Genomic DNA, 13,513 nt, shown 5'->3' with positions numbered 1-13,513 from the left:
ACAGAAAATAGGCATCAAAGCAGACAGAGAAACACGACTAGCCAGCACACCATCGTCAGGCGATTAGTTACAAAGTACGACCGATGTAAGGAAGTCGCTAGGAACATAATGGAAGAAGTATTAGAAACCCAACCACTCAGTTCTCAAACTGTAACGGTCGATTTCGGTGAAACTGAACAGCCTTCACCGTACGGACAATTGGTGGGTAAACCTTCACTGTTCGGCACGATTGGTGAGTTTAGTACGATGAGGGAGATGACACTTTGCAGCTAAACGGCTAAGTGAATCTTTTGCTTACAGATCTGTGCCGTGGAAAATTCACCGTTGGACGAGGACCTGGATGCGATCTGGCAATAGATGCGAAAAAACTACCAACGTGCATTCTATTGCAAATCTCGAATGTTCATTTCGTACTGGAGAAGGATCTCGAAGATCCATTTAGTCCTGCGTATATTATCGTAAGGGCTCTTGCATTATGTTTTAATGAGGATTTTCCGAGACATTATTGCTAACATCTTGTTGCATGTTCTGCTCCCCATACAATTATAGGACCATTCAACCAACGGAACACGCGTGAATGGAAATCCGCTTGGGAAACATAACCGCTGGATCCTAATGGATGGTGATACCATCTCGATCGCAGCCTGTAACAATCTGTTTCTGTACCGCGCGCTCCATTACACCGTGCCGAAGGATATCGAGTCGGAAACGTTGAGGAAACGGTATCATATTGGACGAACGCTTGGATCGGGATCGTTTGGGACGGTTTATCTGCTGCATGACACCATAACCTGCCAGCCTTATGCGTTGAAGATCGTGAAAAAGTTACAGATCAGTGTGCAACCGTACTGCAGATCGAGTTTCATGAATGAAGCAAATATTATGAACAGCTTGAGTCATGTTAGTGGCATTATAATGGGGTGGTGAAGCTCTCGATGGAAATGTATTGTTCTTAACGCCCGTTTCCTTTGTCACTGCAGCCTTGTGTCATTCAAATGTACGAGTTTTTCAACGAACCAAACTCGTTCTGTATGCTGCTGGAGTACATGGAAGGTGGTGATTTGCTGACGCGCATTCTAGACAACAATTGCCTGGAAGAAAATATTGCCAAATTCTTCTTCTACCAGCTATGCAGTGCTATCGCCTATCTGCACGAGCAGGGTGAGTGCCACAAAAACGTATTTATTGTATGCAAATTGCATACTTTGAGGAGTGAAAATTAACATTTTAGTAAAACTACGGATTTGGGGGTTAAGGAACGCCTAAAATTATGCGATGGGATTGATAATGGGATTATTTGTAATTACAGGGATCATCCATCGAGACTTAAAGCCGGACAATATCCTATTAAAGGACAGCAATGTGTACACACTGCTGAAGGTGTCTGACTTTGGTTCGAGCAAGTTTCTGGACAACACCATGTACATGCGTACCGTCTGCGGAACACCGGAGTACATTGCACCGGAGGTGCTGGAACAGGGCAACCACAAAATGTACACCAACAAGGTTGACATCTGGAGTCTCGGTGTGATACTGTACACGATGCTCAGCGGCTACCTGCCCTTTGACGTCACGGGCATTGATCAGATCACGCGCGGTGACTTCACTATGTCACAGCCCGTCTGGCGGAACGTGCAATCTTGCCGCGTGAAGAAGCTAATTTATGACATTTTAAACATTAATCCATGCCAGCGACCATCGGCAAAAACGTTGCTTCAGAGCAAATGGTTTCACAACTCGGAAGATGTGCGACGTGCGGGGCATATGATGAACCTTCCAGTTATGTCCTTCGATGACTTGCCTTAACATCAGCCAGTGCCAGTAATATGCGTCGTTAAATTTTTGATTTGTTATATTGTGTTATGTATTGTGAATAAAAGAGCTGCTTTTTGAGAAAACTTGTAATTACATACTGTCGTTGTGTTTCAATCGAGCACCAACCAACTCCTTAGGATAGACCAACCGCTAAGCCCCTTGGGGCTCATTTATCAAGCGAACTTAGGTGGGATATTGTGCGAAACACTGTTGGCCCAAACCGTAACCAAACAGTCCGGCCTGGACGTATCGTGGCCAACTTATTGGTTTTCCCAACGACGAGGCGAACGCTAGGCTAGGCGAACACCATTGAACACGTAAGGAGCCATCGAACGAGAACCGGTCCTCAGTGCCCAATATGAAACCATAATCCGAACCGCTCCCAATATGGCTGATGGAATAAATAAACTTTCGAGTTCAATGAGCCATGCATCGAACCGTGCTATGGTCCCGTTCGATTCTGCTACACCTGGGATCAGCTGGATGTTTTTGAAATAAATGCCCCGTCCGGCTGGTTCTCTTTAGCATGATGGTTGGGTGGTACCTCTACCTTTATCAAGCTATGATTTTCCTACATTTTCTACCGCTTGATATTAAATGCGGAACGACTTGTACATACGGAGCATAAAACACTGCGAAAACCGGCACAAAAGAAAGGGCGGGTGAGTGTAAGAGGGTATATACTGTAGCGGAAATGGACGAACGGTAGATTCCATTCTTAATCTTGACTACGTTACAAAGGCACCGTTGCCGCTTCCGAGCACACAGCACAATCTTCAAACGGAACGACGTTCCCGCTGACTCAAGCATCTGCGGGGCCAAAGCCTTGCTCCCCGTGGGATGGGAGAAGCATTGAGCCGTACAGGAAAGGATTCTTTTTATCATTTTTTCTCTCCTTATCGTGCTGTTGTGTCCTGTTGTCTTGAACTTCAGCGTGTTTGGGGGAGCCTCATGCTCTATTTTCCGGCCTGACGAAAGGGAAAATTGATTATGAGCTTACACGATGACAATGGTTGAGCCTTCCGTTCCATTTTGGGGCGGAGGCTAAATCCCGGCGGTTCCATCGGGAACGGTGATGGAGACGGTGAAACGGAAGTGAGATAGATGATGAATAAAAACTAAGGACGCACAGGTTTTGTACGCCGTACCTGAAGGGAACGGGAGGGTCAAATGGGAAGAGCAGGACTGCTTGCCGCCGTGATGGATGGTACCACTCATGCCAATCGTCCTTGACCGGGTCGAGTGGGCTTACAAAGCATGTGTGTATGTGTAATGTATATAGGGGGATGAAAACGAAAGGAACGCGTTTCAAATTCTATTAGGTGCAGGGCCACGAGAGTTGACAAAATGCTGACAAATTTTTCCAGTGACAATATCAGCTGGTCAACTGCGAAAACCATTATACCGTTGCCGAGCACACAATTGTTTTCAGATTTCCGATACCAGGAGAGCATGTTTTTCAAGAGGTGACATCTGCAGTTTGAGTTAAATCTTCCCATCAATATTGCATTGCATACTACCAAACCCGTGAGAGCGTTCACTAGTTTAAGGAAGATGGATGAAACGGAAAGCATCCTTCATCTCGCTCAAACTTTCCGTCGGCTGGTACGAAATTCCGTACAAAGCCAGCTGTTTTCAGAATTTCAGTACCAGGAAAGCATCCACGGAACAGATAGCACCTTGTACAGCAATTTTGCTCAAAAACCGCCTAAAGGTATGCAATATTTAAACACTAACTTTCCCGTTGGTCGTGAAAAATTTCTTCGAAAACTACCAGTTTTCGAATGTATAGTACCAGGAGAGCATCCACGGAAGAGGTAGCACCTGGCAATTTTGCCCGCCTAAAGGTATGCAATGTTTAAACACTAACTTTCCATGCAAACCAGCTGTTTTCAGATTTCCGTTACCAGGAGAGCATGATTTTCAAGAGGTAACACCTAGTACCTAGTACCGAGCAAGATGGCGCCCAACAATTCATGAATTGTTTCATGAAACATTTCATAAAATATTTCATGAAACATTTCATCATGGATATATCATGCTAGAAAACGTCCACAAAACTAACGTTGTGATTTCGATGGCATAGATATAGGCGCACGACTTTCGCCAGGGGTTTATTTGTTGTATGAGCGAATGGCTGTAAAATGTTTGATGGTCTTCAGTTTAGGGAATATTAATTTACGTCATTAATATTCAATTAACTGAAACCTATTTTTGTTGTCTGCAAAACCAAGAAGGAACAAACAGTGAAATAAACAAATTAAAAATTGGGTTATAACACCTTATAGACCCTTAAAAAACCCCTTAAACAATAATTATTGCATACTTTTATCGTTAGCGAAAATACTTCGCATCGGAAAGAACATGTTTACAGAACCGGAACGATTCTTCGAACTTTCCTTTTTTATCTGTTCCAGCTGATGATCTTCGTGTGACCATCGTTTCGTAAAGCCATCTCGACCTTCACCAGTGGGGGAAGGAGAATGGTGCCACTGACGAAACGCCATTAGTCCTGCCGTCGTACTCATGTGTAGGATGTGCTTGCTGGTGTAATAAAAAATGTTAATCAACTATCTATTAACGAATGCCTTCATCACTCCACCGTTTCCTTTCCATCTCTCACCCTATCTTCCTACTTCCCTCCTCACCAACACACGAAATGGTAACTGGATGGCGTGTGGCGGTCGTGTTGCGTAGCCAGTTGCGTGGCCAGACCATTTCTTCTGCGTCATTGCCAAACGATCCTGTTCACGGTTCCAAAAAAAAAAAACTTCCGCAAAAAAGACAACAAAAAACCCGGAAAAAACATAAAGCCACAGGAGGTAGAAAGCAACCGTGCTTAGAGAAGAAAGTAAGAACGAAGAAAGAGTGAAAAAAGCGTACAGAAAATGAAGTAGGAAAGCACACGGCAGGAAAAAAAGAAAAACAAGCCACCAAAACTGAAATAACACACAGGAAGCGCCATTATCGCAAACGCAAAGAACCTATCACTCCCGCGAACGGTTCGAGCTTCCTTGAAGGAGTACCGGGGTACAGCATAAAAAGGAAAGCACACACGGAAAAACAAACGGCGCCTCCTGCTGGTGTAATGGCGAACCAGAGCAGAAGCAAAAAAGAGCATCTATTGACAGGCGGTGCTAACCGGAGCCGGATGTGCCATACCGAAAACGAAAGACCATTGGGCATCATCATTCGTGGCCGGCATTTTGGTGTGGAGTGAGGGAAGTTATGAGGGGAAGGAGGAATACGGAAAACCGCCTGTCCTCTATAATCGACACCCGACATCGTACTGGTGTGTCTAATGGGCGCCGCTCGGTTATTCATTGACCTTTAGCCGTAACCATTCCGTTCCGTTCGGGTTCAGACGGATTGTAGTGATAAAGATAAAGGTTTGCCTATTCTCCTCCCTATTCCGGTGTGCTAAACCTTACCCGTCAACCCCTGCTGGAACCAGCCAGCACCCACTGGAATGGCGTAAGCACGATGCAGGCATAAGACGAGGTCGAGATCACGCTGGGCTACACAGTGCCCGTCCGCTAGCGCGTCTTATGCGCGCTTCTCGATGACCGCTGTGTCCTCCGGATTGCATAACTGTCCGGCGATGCGAAGGACAGGTGAACCGTAAATTAATATCCATTCAATGGAGGTCACCACCGGGCAAGGTGCATGATTGACGCAAACGGTACTGAACGGGCACACACCACTTACAGCTTGCCGTGCTAGTCTTTCGGTCTTTCGGTTCCATAAGGCAAATATTGTCCAACAATAAATTTTAAGTAATTGTTTTACAACTTTTACATACCGCTTCGCGAGCATCCGTCGCCGGGGATCATGTGGCCGGGGTGTGTATGTGTGCAAAAAACCTTCCGTGACTGCAGGAATTAACCATCAAACAATTAAGAAACGTCGCGACCGTGCACGCAAGATACCCTTAGCGTGCGGAAATTTTATACCTTTCCATAACGCAAATGGTTCAAAATTGTATTGGGTTGCCCGCTGTTAATCGAACGTCCCTTAAAGGAACGGGAGGGGGTCATGTCATGTCCAACTTTGTCTGTCTTCTGGTGCGGATCGCGTAATTTTCACTTCCTTCCAACCGCAAACCACTGCACCGGTACCAACAGCGGTACAAGGAGTTTTGTTTTATATATGTACGTACGCTTCCGAAAACCCGGCTCGAGTAAGGGATTATGGGAGCAAAACCGTAGCCATTATTAATGTATTGTATGTGCGAAGAATAACGAAAGTATTGTGCCGAAAGCGACAGGGAGAGCGCAAAGCTCTTTCGACAGGGACGCACATGGGTCGGTACGACCAGGCACAGATGATTGATAGAAGAGAGCGTGTGGAACATTTCATATTGCTGTAGTAGGCGAACGATAATGGTGGTTATCGTTTACGTTTCAACAGCAATTTAAATAATACAGCATGATAAGGGCCTTTTTATGTGGGAAAACCGAATCATATTTTTTGTTTATTTAAATGTGTCTTGAGCTGCATTACAAAGTGATCAATAAGGTATGCACAAACACAGCGGCGGATCAAACGGTAGGCGGAGTAGGCGGTCGCCTAGGGCCTCGCCGTGTTGGGGGCCCCAAACAACTTGTGCCGATTGTGCGATTTTTGGAAATTTAGCAGCAGAGTTAATTTATGGCATAAAATCTAATTAAAAAGGTAGAAAATTGGTTATCCTTGGTTAGATAATTTTTTTTTATTTGATTAGCTATATCGGCCCGGTTACACGGCTACGCAAGAGAAGTATGCAGAGTATTCAAACTCCTTCTTCTTTATTGGCACGACATCTTCAGACCATTTCTATTTTTTTTTTACTTTACATACTCGTAGGATAGTCAGTGCTGCGTACGGAGGTTTGGTGGTCCAAATGAATGATTTTTCCGTGGTCCTGTCTTGTGCAGACCGGCTGCGCTACGAATACACCATCTGGCCGCCCCGTGAACCCTTATATGCCCTTTTACTTCAACCTATTCATGTATTCTATTTCTTGAACGGCATTTTTTCATCTGTTCGTAAATGATCCTACCGTTAGATGCTTGAATAGAAACCATGCTTGTTTTCACTTCCGCAATATTTGCAAGCTATTGCCATTGCAATACTCGTGGTGTGGTATTGTTTTCTCTCCCCGATTGAACCGTGAAAATGTCCAGCCTACGTGTTTCGAAACAGTATTGTGGTGGAGTGTTGTGTTTAGTATTTCGATTGTCACAATTTCTGCAAGTTTGCAAGCCGGTAATGATGTTATAACCGACACAATCTGTCAGTGTACTACGACATAGCTAGCATTGTCATAGAATATGAATAAAATCATATTGCAATCATTAGAACTCTTTTTTCCGCTTGATATTTCATACCTCATGGTTCTTGGAATACCATTTCTGTCTTTCTTGATTATTACTTATTCGAAGCTGGATTGTAGGTCCAGCTTATGTCCACCCATCCCAAACTGTCCAAACACTTCATCATATCCCCTTGTAGAATACTGTTCAAACTACATTGTTGTAATCTCGGTAACATTTGCATCGTTGTTGGACTGGAATTGTTCTAAAATTTCCATTTCTAAATCCATACGGTTGAAGATCATCGCCGCGAAATCGTTGATCTAAATTAAAAATAGAACACGAAAAAAGATACTTGAAGAAATCAAGTATGCATTGATATAAAAACGATGTATTCAGTGCACGGACAACCGACCTAAAATTGGAGCATCAAACTTAATACGCGAAAATCAAGTGAACGATCGAAATTCACATTAATATGTGCCACTAGAGTTGACAAAATGCTGACAAATTTGCCCAATGACCAAATCAGCTGGTCAACTGTGAAAACCACTATAGCGTTGCCGCGCAAACAATTGTTTTCAGATTTCCGAAGCCAGGATAGCATGTTTTTCCAGAGGTGACATCTGCAGCTTGGGACAAATTTGCCCATCACAATTGCTATTGCATACTATCAATCACGTGAGAGCGTTCATTAGTTTAAGGAAAATCAATAGAACGGAAAGCATCCTTCATCTCGCTCAAACTTTCCGTCAGTTGGTACGAAATTCCATTCTAAACCAGCTGTTTTCCGATTTCCGATACCAGGAAAGCATCCACGGAAGAGGAAGCATCATGTACAGCAATTTTGGTCGAAAACCACCGAAAAGTATGCAATATTTAAACATTAACTTTCCCGTTGGTCGAGTAAAATTTTGCAGCAATTTTGCTCAAAAACCGCCGAAAGGTATGCAATGTTTAAACACTAACTTTCCCGTTGGTGGTGAAAAATTTCTTCGAAAACTACCAGTTTTCGAATGTATAGTACCAGGAGAGCATGCACGGAAGAGGTAGCTCCTCGTACTGCGCCGAAAGGTATGCAATCAACTTGCAATGCAATGCGCCGTAAGATATGCAATCCAGGGGTAGCACCTGGTAATTTTGCCCGCCTAAAGGTATGCAATGTTTAAACACTAACTTTTCATACAAACCAGCTGTTTTCAGATTTCCGTTACCAGGAGAGCATGTACTTCAAGAGGTGACATCTTCCTTCCCCTCCCCCCCTTCCCTTACCAAGATGGCGCGCAAGATGGCGGCCAAGATGGCGGCCAAGATGGCGGACAAGATGGCGGCCAAGATGGCGGACAAGATGGCGGACACAAGATGGCGGCCAAGATGGTGGCCAAGATGGCGGTCAAGATGGCGGCCAAGATGGCGGCCAAGATGGCGGACAAGATGGCGGACAAGATGGCGCACACAAGATGGCGGACAAGATGGCGGACAAAATGGCGACCCAGATGGCGGACAAGATGGCGGACACAAGATGGCGGATAAGATGGCGGACAAGATGGCGGCCAAGATGGCGGACAAGATGGCGGACACAAGATGGCGGCCAAGATGGCGGACAAGATGGCGGACACAAGATGGCGGACAAGATGGCGGACAAGATGGCGGCCAAGATGGCGGCCAAGATGGCGGACAAGATGGCGGCCAAGATGGCGGACAAGATGGCGGACAAGATGGCGGACAAGATGGCGGACAAGATGGCGGACAAGATGGCGGACAATATGGCGGACAAGATGGCGGACACAAGATGGCGGACAAGATGGCGGACAAGATGGCGGACAATATGGCGGACAAGATGGCGGACAAGATGGCGGACACAAGATGGCGGACAAGATGGCGGACAAGATGGCGGACAAGATGGACGACAAGATGGCGGACAAGATGGCGGACAAGATGGCGGACAAGATGGCGGCCAAGATGGCGGCCAAGATGGCGGACAAGATGGCGGCCAAGATGGCGGACAAGATGGCGGACAAGATGGCGGACAAGATGGCGGACAAGATGGCGGACAAGATGGCGGCCAAGATGGCGGACACAAGATGGCGGCCAAGATGGCGGACAAGATGGCGGACAAGATGGCGGACACAAGATGGCGGACAAGATGGCGGCCAAGATGGCGGACAAGATGGCGGCAAAGATGGCGGACAAGATGGCGGACAAGATGGCGGACACAAGATGGCGGACAAGATGGCGGACAAGATGGCGGACAAGATGGCGGACAAGATGGCGGACAAGATGGCGGACAAGATGGCGGACAAGATGGCGGACAAGATGGCGGACAAGATGGCGGACAAGATGGCGGACAAGATGGCGGACAAGATGGCGGCCAAGATGGCGGACAAGATGGCGGCCAAGATGGCGGACAAGATGGCGGCCAAGATGGCGGACACAAGATGGCGGACAAGATGGCGGACACAAGATGGCGGACAAGATGGCGGACAAGATGGCGGACAAGATGGCGGCCAAGATGGCGGACAAGATGGCGGACAAGATGGCGGACAAGATGGCGGACACAAGATGGCGGACAAGATGGCGGACAAGATGGCGGACAAGATGGCGGACAAGATGGCGGACAAGATGGCGGCCAAGATGGCGGACAAGATGGCGGACAAGATGGCGGACACAAGATGGCGGATAAGATGGCGGACAAGATGGCGTACAAGATGGCGAACAATATGGCGGACAAGATGGCGGACAAGATGGCGGACACAAGATGGTGGACAAGATGGCGGACAAGATGGCGGACAAGATGGCGGCCAAGATGGCGGATAAGATGGCGGACAAGATGGCGGACAAGATGGCGGACAAGATGGCGGACAAGATGGCGGACAAGATGGCGGCCAAGATGGCGAACAAGATGGCGGGCAAGATGGCGGACACAAGATGGCGGCCAAGATGGCGGACAAGATGGCGGACAAGATGGCGGACAAGATGGCGGACAAGATGGCGGCCAAGATGGCGGCCAAGATGGCGGACAAGATGGCGGACAAGATGGCGGACAAGATGGCGGACAAGATGGCGGACACAAGATGGCGGCCAAGATGGCGGACAAGATGGCGGACAAGATGGCGGCCAAGATGGCGGACAAGATGGCGGACACAAGATGGCGGACAAGATGGCGGCCAAGATGGCGGACAAGATGGCGGACACAAGATGGCGGACAAGATGGCGGACAAGATGGCGGCCAAGATGGCGGCCAAGATGGCGGACAAGATGGCGGCCAAGATGGCGGACAAGATGGCGGACAAGATGGCGGACAAGATGGCGGACAAGATGGCGGACAAGATGGCGGACAATATGGCGGACAAGATGGCGGACACAAGATGGCGGACAAGATGGCGGACAAGATGGCGGACAATATGGCGGACAAGATGGCGGACAAGATGGCGGACACAAGATGGCGGACAAGATGGCGGACAAGATGGCGGACAAGATGGACGACAAGATGGCGGACAAGATGGCGGACAAGATGGCGGACAAGATGGCGGCCAAGATGGCGGCCAAGATGGCGGACAAGATGGCGGACAAGATGGCGGATAAGATGGCGGCCAACATGGCGGCCAAGATGGCGGACAAGATGTCGGACAAGATGGCGGACAAGATGGCGGCCAAGATGGCGGCCAAGATGGCGGACAAGATGGCGGACACAAGATGGCGGACAAGATGGCGGACAAGATGGCGGACAAGATGGCGGACAAGATGGCGGACAAGATGGCGGACAAGATGGGGGACAAGATGGCGGACAAGATGGCGGACACAAGATGGCGGACAAGATGGCGGACAAGATGGCGGCCAAGATGGCGGACAAGATGGCGGACACAAGATGGCGGACAAGATGGCGGCCAAGATGGCGGACAAGATGGCGGACACAAGATGGCGGACACAAGATGGCGGCCAAGATGGCGGCCAAGATGGCGGACAAGATGGCGGACAATATGGCGGACAAGATGGCGGACAAGATGGCGGACACAAGATGGCGGACAAGATGGCGGACAAGATGGCGGACAAGATGGCGGACAAGATGGCGGACACAAGATGGCGGACAAGATGGCGGCCAAGATGGCGGACAAGATGGCGGGCAAGATGGCGGACAAGATGGCGGACACAAGATGGTGGCCAAGATGGCGGCCAAGATGGCGGACAAGATGGCGGACAAGATGGCGGACAAGATGGCGGGTAAGATGGCGGCCAAGATGGCGGACAAGATGGCGGACAAGATGGCGGACAAGATGGCGGCCAAGATGGCGGACAAGATGGCGGACAAGATGGCGGACACAAGATGGCGGACAAGATGGCGGACAAGATGGCGGACAAGATGGCGGCCAAGATGGCGGACAAGATGGCGGACAAGATGGCGGCCAAGATGGCGGACAAGATGGCGGACACAAGATGGCGGCCAAGATGGCGGCCAAGATGGCGGACAAGATGGCGGACAAGATGGCGGACAAGATGGCGGACAAGATGGCGGACACAAGATGGCGGACAAGATGGCGGACAAGATGGCGGACAAGATGGCGGACAAGATGGCGGACAAGATGGCGGACACAAGATGGCGGATAAGATGGCGGACAAGATGGCGGACAAGATGGCGGACAATATGGCGGACAAGATGGCGGACAAGATGGCGGACACAAGATGGCGGACAAGATGGCGGACAAGATGGCGGACAAGATGGCGGCCAAGATGGCGGACAAGATGGCGGCCAAGATGGCGGACAAGATGGCGGACACAAGATGGCGGACAAGATGGCGGACAAGATGGCGGACAAGATGGCGGCCAAGATGGCGGACAAGATGGCGGACAAGATGGCGGACACAAGATGGCGGACAAGATGGCGGCCAAGATGGCGGACAAGATGGCGGACAATATGGCGGACAAGATGGCGGACAAGATGGCGGACAAGATGGCGGACAATATGGCGGACAAGATGGCGGACAAGATGGCGGACAAGATGGCGGACAAGATGGCGGACACAAGATGGCGGCCAAGATGGCGGACAAGATGGCGGACAAGATGGCGGACAAGATGGCGGACACAAGATGGCGGACAAGATGGCGGCCAAGATGGCGGACAAGATGGCGGACACAAGATGGCGGACAAGATGGCGGACAAGATGGCGGACAAGATGGCGGCCAAGATGGCGGACAAGATGGCGGACAAGATGGCGGACAAGATGGCGGACACAAGATGGCGGCCAAGATGGCGGCCAAGATGGCGGACAAGATGGCGGACAATATGGCGGACAAGATGGCGGACACAAGATGGCGGACAAGATGGCGGACAAGATGGCGGACAATATGGCGGACAAGATGGCGGACAAGATGGCGGACACAAGATGGCGGACAAGATGGCGGACAAGATGGAGGACAAGATGGAGGACAAGATGGCGGACACAAGATGGCGGACAAGATGGCGGACAAGATGGCGGCCAAGATGGCGGACAAGATGGCGGACAAGATGGCGGACAAGATGGCGGATAAGATGGCGGCCAACATGGCGGCCAAGATGGCGGACAAGATGGCGGACAAGATGGCGGACAAGATGGCGGACAAGATGGCGGACAAGATGGCGGACAAGATGGCGGCCAAGATGGCGGACAAGATGGCGGACACAAGATGGCGGACAAGATGGCGGACAAGATGGCGGACAAGATGGCGGACAAGATGGCGGCCAAGATGGCGGACAAGATGGCGGACAAGATGGCGGACAAGATGGCGGACAAGATGGCGGACAAGATGGCGGACACAAGATGGCGGACAAGATGGCGGACAAGATGGCGGACAAGATGGCGGCCAAGATGGCGGACAAGATGGCGGACAAGATGGCGGACACAAGATGGCGGCCAAGATGGCGGCCAAGATGGCGGACAATATGGCGGACAAGATGGCGGACAAGATGGCGGACAAGATGGCGGACACAAGATGGCGGACAAGATGGCGGACAAGATGGCGGACAAGATGGCGGACAAGATGGCGGACAAGATGGCGGACAAGATGGCGGACAAGATGGCGGACACAAGATGGCGGACAAGATGGCGGCCAAGATGGCGGACAAGATGGCGGGCAAGATGGCGGACAAGATGGCGGACACAAGATGGTGGCCAAGATGGCGGCCAAGATGGCGGACAAGATGGCGGACAAGATGGCGGACAAGATGGCGGGTAAGATGGCGGACAAGATGGCGGACAAGATGGCGGACAAGATGGCGGCCAAGATGGCGGACAAGATGGCGGACAAGATGGCGGACACAAGATGGCGGACAAGATGGCGGACAAGATGGCGGACAAGATGGCGGCCAAGATGGCGGACAAGATGGCGGCCAAGATGGCGGCCAAGATGGCGGACACAAGATGGCGGCCA

The 13,513-nt window shown here is 49.8% G+C and overlaps 1 protein-coding gene across 1 annotated transcript; it reads left to right on the top strand.

Annotated features, from left to right (window-relative positions):
- The first annotated feature begins 108 nt into the window (after window positions 1–108).
- LOC128304866 (ovarian-specific serine/threonine-protein kinase Lok-like) lies at window positions 109–1,806 on the top strand. Its single transcript, XM_053042106.1, has 5 exons — window positions 109–232; window positions 301–458; window positions 550–900; window positions 981–1,161; window positions 1,310–1,806. Exons 1-5 carry the CDS (start codon window positions 109–111, stop codon window positions 1,804–1,806), a joined length of 1,311 nt encoding a protein of 436 aa, XP_052898066.1.
- The last annotated feature ends 11,707 nt before the right edge of the window (window positions 1,807–13,513 follow it).

Source organism: Anopheles moucheti, chromosome 3 (genome assembly GCF_943734755.1).
Source record: "Anopheles moucheti chromosome 3, idAnoMoucSN_F20_07, whole genome shotgun sequence".
Taxonomy (NCBI): Eukaryota; Metazoa; Arthropoda; class Insecta; order Diptera; family Culicidae; genus Anopheles; species Anopheles moucheti.
The sequence above is the reverse complement of the archived record's forward strand: the minus strand, read 5'-3'. Positions and strand labels throughout refer to the sequence as shown.

What these genes read in the sequence shown, in the direction of transcription:
- LOC128304866 (XM_053042106.1), top strand. Translation starts at nt 109, where the DNA reads ATGGAAGAAGTATTAGAAACCCAACCACTCAGTTCTCAAACTGTAACG. An exon ending in TTAGTCCTGCGTATATTATC is followed by an intron (nt 459 to 549) that starts GTAAGGGCTCTT and finishes ATACAATTATAG; the next exon opens with GACCATTCAACCAACGGAAC. An exon ending in CGCCTATCTGCACGAGCAGG is followed by an intron (nt 1,162 to 1,309) that starts GTGAGTGCCACA and finishes TTGTAATTACAG; the next exon opens with GGATCATCCATCGAGACTTA.